Source organism: Mytilus galloprovincialis, chromosome 10 (genome assembly GCF_965363235.1).
Source record: "Mytilus galloprovincialis chromosome 10, xbMytGall1.hap1.1, whole genome shotgun sequence".
NCBI classification, from domain to species: domain Eukaryota; kingdom Metazoa; phylum Mollusca; class Bivalvia; order Mytilida; family Mytilidae; genus Mytilus; species Mytilus galloprovincialis.
Window position 1 is genome coordinate 26,841,612 of NC_134847.1, and position 10,683 is coordinate 26,852,294.

The 10,683-nt window shown below is 32.3% G+C and overlaps 1 protein-coding gene across 1 annotated transcript; it reads left to right on the top strand.

The window, feature by feature from the left end:
* Positions 1-7,465, top strand: LOC143049061 (uncharacterized). The gene is made up of 6 exons (XM_076222850.1): positions 1-149; positions 626-680; positions 1,005-1,116; positions 1,436-1,483; positions 6,432-6,524; positions 7,360-7,465. The coding sequence occupies exons 1-6, from the start codon at positions 70-72 to the stop codon at positions 7,365-7,367; spliced, it is 396 nt and encodes a 131-aa protein (XP_076078965.1). The 5' UTR covers positions 1-69; the 3' UTR covers positions 7,368-7,465.
* Positions 7,466-10,683: the final 3,218 nt, after the last annotated feature.

A 10,683-nucleotide genomic window follows, 5' to 3' on the forward strand; every position in this document is an offset into this window, starting at 1 on the left:
TTGACGAAAAGTGAAAAAAGTAGTTGTGTTACTGTTCGTTGTACAGAATTCGCTGATTAATTCGCTAGTATGGCTGTTATTTTGTTAGCAAGTCTTTTTACTATGTTCCTAGTGCAACCGTGGTCTGTAGATAATCCTACTGTAGAACTGTGAGTATAAAAATTGTCTGGATTAAGTATTCAGTATTATAAGTAGAATTTACAATTAAAAAACTAGAAACCAGCATAAGTTAATAAAGAATAGCAAAAACATTTTCGCGGCATTCACTAATTTTCATAAAGAAGAATTGAAATTCAGTGACGACAAAGGAATCCATGTATAAAAATGTACAAATATTATTACTGCAAGTGATTATAGTTGATGGTGTTTATTTCCATCGTTTCCGAACTAGTTTATGCAAATACAAGAAATTTCAAAAATAACCGATTAGAATTGATGCCTCATTTAGTTTGTTCAGTATACCAATTTATTGTTTTTGCCGAGTAACTTTAATTGTTTAACCACTACAACAATTGTGTAATAAATTCACTAGTTCGAAAAATATGAAAATGTCTTTATACAAATGAAAAGGATGGCTACTTTTTAGTTTCAAGACAGATTATATGTTGGTTTTTTTTTCTTTCAGAAAGGAACCAGAATTTGTTTTTGATCCTAGTGAATTGGAATTTATTGATTATAAGGTAAAGTTATTTTCTCATTGTAATTATTGGTCAATGTCAGGATCAAAAATCAGATTTATACTTTTCGATACTTTGCATAGCGAAACACAGATCGATTAATTGTTGATGTGGTGAACAATCAAGAAAGAGTACCAGTTCCAGTTCGAGTTAACAACTGAGTCTAAGGTTGCGTTATATTCGGGATTAAGTTCCATTTCAATTTCCTTTAATTTGCTCTCCAACTCTGGAGTATTATCGAAAATGAAAATGTTCGATTTCAAGCAAAACTTTGAGTTACAGATTGCTTGAAACCCATTAATTTCCTTTTTTCTTTTTTTTTTGTAGGATTCTCTTAGGTTTGAAATTGTATCATGGAACATTTTTTATAAAGTTTCTATTGTTTTCGTTTTGATCGTTTGTGCTGTAGTGTGGCTATTATGGGGAAGATGCAATGAAGGTAAATATATATATTTAAATTTCATGTTTGACAATTTTACTGAATATTTGTAATGGCTTAAAAGTTTTTTAATTTTAGTTTAAACATATTTAATTCTTTAATTTTGCAATTTATTATTTGAAATCAATTTCGACGGTACCTTACACCAGCTGCAAAGATAGGAAATTAAGGCTGACATGTCTCAAATTTCGCATCTAATAATTGAAAGTCTACATTTTTTACAAACTGGAATATAAACTTTTAAATTAAATCATTAAATGATACACTAACAATGGCTCTAAGAGGCAACTCAACCTCTTTGTTTTTCTCTCTTATTCAGAACTCATAAAAGAAAGTTTTTGCAATAATGAAGAGCTAGAGATTGAAGGTAAGTGTTAAAAGATTTAAATTATCATTTTTATATTTTTATTGGGGTGTAAAAGCGTTGACCGAATCCTATGAAACACATAAGCTCTTCTTATTAAATGTGCGCACGGTCAACGCTTTTATACCTACATAAAATTTATAAGAAACAAGCCTTCAGTTCTTATAACTTATTCAATTGTTATGCTACAGCCATGTAATTAGGAGTTCTTTCAAGCTTTTTGTTTGTTTTTCTATGCATTAAAATTGTCATGAATAACACAGGCAGTCAAGCATGGGTGCTGTATTTTATATGGAAATTAAATATGATAGGTACTCGTTGCACAACGAATACAATTAAAATCTTAACACGTGAAATGAAACAGATATAAGAGGAAGCTTATAGATATTCATGGGGAATGTGAAATGGAGAAAAATAATTCAATACGCATATATTTAACTGCATCACGGCCGACACTCGGCTAACCGAGAGATTGGTCGGTTAATCTATATTGAGTACGTGGCTATATCGGCGGTGGGTCTGTTAATCGGGTTGGCTAAAGTCTGTTAATCAGGTGTTATCGAGGAAACCATTGGAAATTCTGCATGTTTCATTGTGTAACTTTTTAAATATATGTTTATCATAAAAATTATTCATGTCTAACAAAACAATTCAATCTACTGAATCCAGTGGTGTAATTATTATTTTTCTAGTTTCGATGTACGATCTATAAAATGAAAAGGCGTGTTACTCATCAATAAATTTATACACATTTTACACACACAAAATGTACACAAAAAGACACGTTGGTTGAATTTACTTGCATGCGATATTTTGAACATCGAACAAAGACAGGCATTATGTTTGTCAACCAAATTGATATCATTGTGTGAAAAATCTACACACAAATCGGTATTTTGGTGACATAAATCAATCTTTATTTAAAACCTGGTCTGTTAATGGGTCGGATGTATAAAACCCGGTCTGTTAATTGGTCTGTTAAGAGTTATGAATGGCAATAAAAGTATAATTTTATTGCTGTATGGGGTGTTATCGGATCAAATGGGTAGGCTCAAGACGAGTAGCTAAAATAAACGGAAACAACACATGAGCAATGAAACATAATATATACGGAAACACTGACATGAACAATGAATTTAGGCCATGAATATTGAAAACTGATATAAAAAAGTGTAATATTAAATTATTATTATACACTGAGACTACTTTAACACAGTAGTCTCAGTTATACATCATGTTAAAATGCCATATTTTGATTGCCTAATACGAAGGTGTTAATTTACTCTATCACATGGCTGAGCGGGTGACAATTTTTTGGAATGTCACCCTCTCGGCTAGACCAATCAAAAATCGGCAGTTTAAACGACAATGAATCAGTGAATCTACATCAAGTTATTTTATAGACAATGCTTAAAGTTCTAATTTACTATACAACGAAGCGTGGATCGACTCAAACTTATTTCTTTTACAATTGTTGGAAAAACGTATTTCACTTGTTAATATTTTTACTTTAAAACCTATAAATCATTGTGTGTTATGCTTATTGTTGATATTAAACGCATTCGTTCACCATCGATGGGCTTCAACTGGTGATGTACATTTCATCATGTTCATTGTGATGTATATTTCTCAGCCAGATATGAGGCCTTTTGAAAGGGGTATTTTCCCAAAATTTAAATAAAATAAATAACAATAACAAAATAACAACAATTAAAAATATTTCAATTTTTTCTTGATAGCAGAGTTTTTTCCTGTTTCGGGCCTATTCCTTGTATCGTTTATATGTCAAGTCAATGCACTACTATTGTCTATTTACTTCACTTCTGATGATTTTTCAAATACCCGTTACGCTGTCAAGTACGCGACTACATAGAAAATACTTTATAATAAAACTCATCTGTTAAAGAAAATGATGATAGGACATTCATTATAATAAATCAAATATCACATAGCTGAGAGGTTGATAGAGCAGATCGGTATCGATCCCTTCGCCGCGGTTGACAATGTTTTCTCGGGACCCAGTCTTCTCTATCACCCTCTCAGCTATGTGTTATTTATATCTTATCACATATTTGTTACGGATACGGATAAATTTTTAAGATTTACCTGTTATGTTTCATTAAATTGTTATAATTGAACTTTTTTTCCCTCTTTTCTGCAACACTTAAATATGTGATAAATAGCTTAAAGATTATAACATGTTTTTCCATATTTGCCCTGGTATCATCCCTCGACCCATATCGGCCCTCGGCTAAAGCCTCGAGGCCGATATGGGAGTCTCGGGATGATACCAGGGCTAATATAGAAAAGGGCATGTTATAATCTATACATCCATTGATTTCATCCAAGAATGGTCGCATATATCATGTGGATTCTGTTTAGGTTGTCATGAATGACACTAATTTGTATCTAAATTGGTATTAACCAGTATATAAATCAGAGATACACGTCGTAATGTAACCAAACATCAGTAAGTAAAATATATTGGGATGCTAGAATATATAAAGAATAAAGAAATAATAATGAGTAAGATAAAATAAAATGTAGAGAAAAGTAACAGACAATTTAAAGAATATAGAAATAAACAACACCCCCAATCCGGACCCTCATTGTATACACGAGAATCTGGATGGAAACACAGAATATATAGAATAATAGATAAGGACAGTAGGAAGTGATGCATTAATAAAAAAAAGATAGAAAAAAATAATAACTGTTTGAGAATAAAGACATGAAACAGGTCCGAGAACACAATTATTTCGTAGTGCATTTCTTTTAGAACATAAATGAAAATAAAAAAAATCCCACCTGCGCTTTCTCAGAGAAACTTTTACAGTGTGTTGTACTACTTTTGGGACAAATTATATCAAAATTATAGAAAACTTCATCGGCTCTAACTCAAAATATGGACAATTTTATGTTTAGGGCGTCTTGAAATCTAATGACAGCTTCCGAAGTGCTAATTTTCAACCTTTTTCAGCTGGACCAAATCACTACTTTCCTTTAAAATTCTGGTCCCAAATTTTTTTACAGTGTAATTTCACCCCCGTTCTTGCGATTTGAGGCATTAAACATGGAGAATTAAATTTGGAAGGGGTATAAAAATTAATGGCAAGTAACCCACTGTCAACACTAGGGACTAAACAGTAACGGATTGCTATGTACTCATATTGGTAATAAATGCTAAACGTTTACATGCGGACAACTGCAGTTCTCCTCTGCACTTATGTAGAAAGGAACTAAACGGAATAAAATGAATTAAAACTTAAGATAACCAAATGTAGCTGCATTCGCTCCTTTCCATTTACTTCTTTAGACTGATTTGTAAACAACAGATGATTTAGTAATAGAACTTGGAAAAGAACCAATCGGATGATGTTGACGATTTAGAGTTTAACGTACGTCCAGTGACAAATATCATGTGCATATGAGAACGACAACACGTTATATGTACCCTGTGTTGTATTAGAAAGACACTTTCGGACGGATTTGAGAACATGCTATTTTGAACAGACACAAAAATTAAGGTAGATGGGGTGTCTAAATTATAATCCATAGAATTTTTTAATAATTTGCCAAAATGTAGTTTATATTCTGCTTGTTTAAAAACATTAATAAAAAGAATGGGTCACCGGACTTCTTTTCACACTACAGGTTGTGCAAAATTGTCCGATTTTGTATAGATTATGCATGGAAAACCCAATTTTGCGTCATAAAACGAAAACTACTCCATAGAATTTTGAGATAAAATATGAGAAGATAGCTCCAATATTATGCTTTCAGATAAGAAAAAGAAAAAATGGGGTCATCGGACTTGTTTTCTTGCTACATAGTAAAATTGGTAAATTCCTAACACATTCTATTGTAAAAGTAACACTATCTGAATTATCTGCCCTTGCATTTGAGTTGTCTCCCCTTATTTGGCAAAGTTGGAAAAAATTGAATCAAACAAAAGCATTCGTTTTTTTGAAAAATACAACCATAAATATAATAAAACATGACATTTTCTATATCAAAATGAAAATTCTTACACATGAATTACCTTCCAATCTCAAAATTTGAAAATTTGATTAAAGTTCTAGACCTTGTTTTCTGGTATTTCAAAATCCAAGATGGAGGAAGACACCCTATCTACCTTAAGGCTGAAGAAAACGTTAACAATAGATTCATGCATATTCCAGCAGGCAATCCATATCCATATATTGAAGTGACACACCCCTTAATAAAATGCAAAGGAAGTCAAAATAAAGATGTTCTTACTAGAAGGATACTGTTGCAGCGTATTGTCATTTTTTTTTACTCAAGATCATCTCATTCTTATCTGTTTTAAAGGGAAAATATAAAGGTAGCACAACTATTGTCGTGGCTAAATAACTCTTAACTGACACAATTTCAATTGTCCAACCCATTAACAGACTTTATTCCCATAATGTTCACTAAAACGTGGTATTACTCACGTTATATTACAATTATGAAATATTTACTAATTTCAATTGATATTTTAGAACCAAAGTACGATTTTGTGTCCTTTAAATGATATCTAAAATTGTTTTTTTCGCCTTTCATTACAAAAATTGCTATGCGTATAAGCATAAATACTACATACTTGCGCGACGCCTTTTAGTTTTACTGAAAACTGCGCAGACTATGAAATATTTTTACAGTTGGAAAATGTTCTATGATATATATCATTTTGTCAGACACTTTTCTTTTTTTGATTTGATTCTTATAATGTACCTAAAATCTGTATATTAAATAGATTTTAATATTAAAATTGTGCGTTTTACTCTTAACAGACGTATAACCAACCCGATTAACAGACCAACCGCCGATATAGCCGCATACTCAATATAGATTAACCGACCTATCTCTCGGTTAGCCGAGTGTCGGCCGTGTGCATGTACATTTAAAAGCTATCATTTTTGCTTAAATTTTATATTTCTACTTTTAGAGTTAGAAGGATATGTAACAAGCTTCTTTTACCTTCAAGAAGAAAACTGGGATGATATTATGGGAAATATTCAGATGCTTATAAAAAGCTATGGTAGGTTGATTTAATTGAAAATTGGACTTGTATATGGGTATATTATTTCTCTTATTAAACCAACATATCACAATAACTGCATGGCCTTTTCTCAGACCATCAGCCCCTTTTCAACTTACCTTCATTGTCAAGTGGCAGTCCAACATTCCCGTCAAGAATCCCTTCATCTACCTTTTTAAACAACTTTTACTCATCCTGAATATATACATGAAACATTTACCACCGGACGTTCAGCAAGCAGTGATCAATCAACCAAAAACTAATGTTTTGCGAAACCAAAATGATAAAATGAACAAGTGTAAACATTTCAATGAAAATAAAAAAGAAGATGCAGTATGATTGCCAACGAGACAATTCTACACAAGAAACCAAATGACACAGTCATTAACAGCTATAGGTCACCGTACGACCTTCAACATGGAGCAAAGCCCATACCGCATATTCAGCTATTGAGGCCCCTAAATGACAAATGTAAAACAATTCAATGGAGAAAACTAATGTACAACAATATGAACGAAAAAAAGTAACACAGCGAAAAACGACAACCAGTGTAATACAGGCTCCTAACTTGGGACAGGCACATACATAACAATTTGGCGTGATTAAACATGTTAGCGGGATCACAACCCTCCCCTTATAACCCGTGACAGTTGTGTAACGGTACAACATAAGAACGAACTATAAAAATCTGTTGAAATCTGCTTTTTCAAAAACATAAATTTGATAAGAATCTATCCCTCCAAACACATTGTGAATACTGTTTTTTGTTGCATTTATTTTCTGCGTTGTAATATATATTTGGCATTGAATATATTTTTTGTTTTTATTCTTTCAGACCAATGACGAAGATGGCTGTATATGACAGTGATGATTTTCATCTTGTTTCTTCTTTGTGTATTTGGTTTTTTTTATGATTCGATAATAAACTCTGTATGACATAATTAGGTCTTGAACTTTTTCACGCCAAGAAAACGGTAAAATATTAGCACTGCTCAATAGAGACCAACTAAAAAAACCACTGAACTCAATTAAACCAGAATAAAAATGACAGCCACACTACAAAACCTACACTACAAATGCCGAAAACATCTGCAAGTGAGACAAAATTACAAATAAACCTGTTCTACATAAACATATGACATCATTTTGAATTTGACTCTAATATTGGTCACTGTACTTCAAAATTATTTGGAATCATCAGCGCAATCGAGTCTTTTTAACCGATTTTCAAAAACAGTTCAACCTTATCCTGAATACTGAAAACGTCATTAAGATTATGTATGTACTAAACAACCATATTCTCCTTATAACTTACCCAAATCCAGGACATTATTTAATAAGCATGAATCATTACTAAGCAAAAGGCTTAATTCAAGTCGTAAATTGATCAAAATGAGATCAAACCCATATGTGACATAAGACCAGTACTAATTTAAATAAACGCATTTATATTTCCGATGTATTGCATAGCGACTGGTCAAGACTGGTCGTTGGGGCGTATAAATGGAATCAAACCGTGATATCAAATGACAATGTCAGATGGATACCTATACCTGTAAAAAAAATCAACACACTAAATATTTTTGACTTGTCATGCATAGTTTTGTAGGAACTGACATCTTGAAAACTTATCTTGACAGACAACTTAAGGGGTCAAAGACATTTGGACAATTTTTTTCTTCCTCAAATAATTGCATACACAAAAGTGTAAATATTGGAGAACAGACTAAATCATGGAAATGTAACACAACAGTCCAATTGGTATCTTTTAACTTCTACCCTTTGTTGACACAGCTTAGCTATTAAATTCAACACAAAGATTCTACTTGGCAGAATTGATAATGTTCATGACATAAAACGTATTGTGGTAAATATAAACCAACATTACGTATCTGACTAGGTGCAGAAAGAGCTTGAATTGCACAAATGTCAAAATTTTAAATTTGTAAGTGAATCAATAATGGACCAACCAATCAATTAAAAGACTTCCTGGTCAATACTTGATTTTCTTACAAATCGGTGGAGGCTAGCGCTTATGAAATTCATTACTAATGGAGGTGTGCATTTATTGGCAGAAGTTAGTCGAATGTTGATAATCCTATTAAATGATTTTTGGTAAATCTAACAATGCTGGTATATTTTGCTTTTATTCTCTATCAATGCCATATTTTAATATAGTAGACATGGATGCTTAGGTTTGTAAAACATTGTCATTTAAATGCCAAAATCCGTTTACAGAAATATCAACATTTAGGTATATTTTTTAAGGCTCACTATTTATGCGGTAAATGCACAATTTCTGCGCATCTATACTACTTTTCAAAATAATAAGCAATATTGATAGAATTGGTCACAAACATCAGTAAAAGAACACAACTCCTATAAGGCGTCAATATATGGTCTGTTTTATTGGCATTTTTATGAATTTATATTGTTGATAATTTTTCGCTATTTCGTTTCTGTGTATCTATTACAGTTTTCAAGATATATAATATGCAAAAATGCTAAATTTGGTAAAACAAGAATGTGTCCAAAGTACACAGATGCCCCACTTGCACTATCTTTTTACATGTTCCATGGACCGTGAAATTGGGTAATAATCTAATTTGGCATTTAAATTAGAAAGATCATATCATAAGCAACAAGTGTACTAAGTTTCAAGTTGATTGCACTTCAGATTCATCAAAAACTACCTTGACCAAAAACTTTAACCTGAAACTCCCACTTTCATTTTCTATGTTCAGTGGACCGTGAAATTGGGGTCAAAAGTCTAATTTGGCTTTAAAATTAGAAAGATCATATCATAAGCAACAAGTGTACTAAGTTTCAAGTTGATTGGACTACAGCTTCATCAAAAACTACATTGACCAAAAACTTTAACCTGAAACTCCCACTTTCATTTTCTATGTTCAGTGGACCGTGAAATTGGGGTCAAAAGTCTAATTTGGCTTTAAAATTAGAAAGATCATTTCATAAGCAACAAGTGTACTAAGTTTCAAGTTGATTGGACTTCAGCTTCATCAAAAACTACCTTGACCAAAAACTTTAACCTGAACAGACGGACGGACAAACGAACGGAGCACAGACCAGAAAACATAATGCCCCTCTACTATCGTAGGTGGGGCATAATAAAAAGGCTTAACTTAAGGCCAACAACTCCTGTCAGACATCTTTGATGGTTCATTTCATAGTGTTACACTGTGTTTCAATATAGCTAACGTATTTTGGATGAACCCTATATTCAACATTCCAATCTTCTCTTAAAATATGTTAGTTTTTTGTGTGCTTGGTACCAATCTATTGAGTAAAGTCATGAATTTATAACTTATTTTTAGTTTTCTTTTCAAGCTTCATGGGATGGTTAAGTGCTCAAAAACATTAACCCAGCCACATTCTGGTTGTGCCGGTCCCAAGTCAGGAGTTTGTAATTCAGTGGTTGTTGTTGGTTATGTCTGTTATATTGTATTTTGTTAGTTGCTTTGTAATCAACCATACTTTTGGTTTTCTTGTTGACTTGTTTCACACTTAGAGATGATTGGGCTTTTGAAGCTGACAATATTAAGGTTTAGATTTTGCTTATCATTGAAAGTATGCTTTTATCACCGTCATTATACTCTGCTGAATCCTTCATGCCAAATCATACATTCTTCATATAGATATTAGGCTCCGTGTTGAAGGCTGTACTTAGACCTATAAAGATTTGCTTTTACAAATTGTGACTTGGATGGAGAGTTATCTGATTGGCACTTATGATCATACCACATCATCTTATATCTACCTACAAAAAAGACCAAAATTCATCTGTTTTCTTAGTATTTGAATGTTCCAAAAATCAATCAAAGACAAACACATGTACATGTATAAAATTATGTGTACTACATGTGTGTATATGTGTACTACATGTACATGTATATGTGTACTTGCATAAAGTCGATTTCAATCCTATGCAGCTCATATGTTTACCGTCTTTTGGTATGTATAGTGCGCAATTGTGTATAATGCACACCCCCTTTGTGGTCCAAGAAACGAGAGAAAAAAAGTTTATTGGTCATATAATACTCCTAGACATTTTCGGAAAAGTTACAGCTCAAAAATCGGCAAACAGGTATATAAAAGGCCATTCAAGCAACTATATAACTTAACAAAGTCAAAACAGTAA

Excerpts from the sequence above, each read along its gene's own strand:
- LOC143049061 (XM_076222850.1), top strand. The coding sequence starts at position 70 with ATGGCTGTTATTTTGTTAGCAAGTCTTTTTACTATGTTCCTAGTGCAA. Across the intron at positions 1,117-1,435 it reads ATGGGGAAGATGCAATGAAG|AACTCATAAAAGAAAGTTTT; the intron begins GTAAATATATAT and ends TCTCTTATTCAG. Across the intron at positions 1,484-6,431 it reads TGAAGAGCTAGAGATTGAAG|AGTTAGAAGGATATGTAACA; the intron begins GTAAGTGTTAAA and ends TTCTACTTTTAG.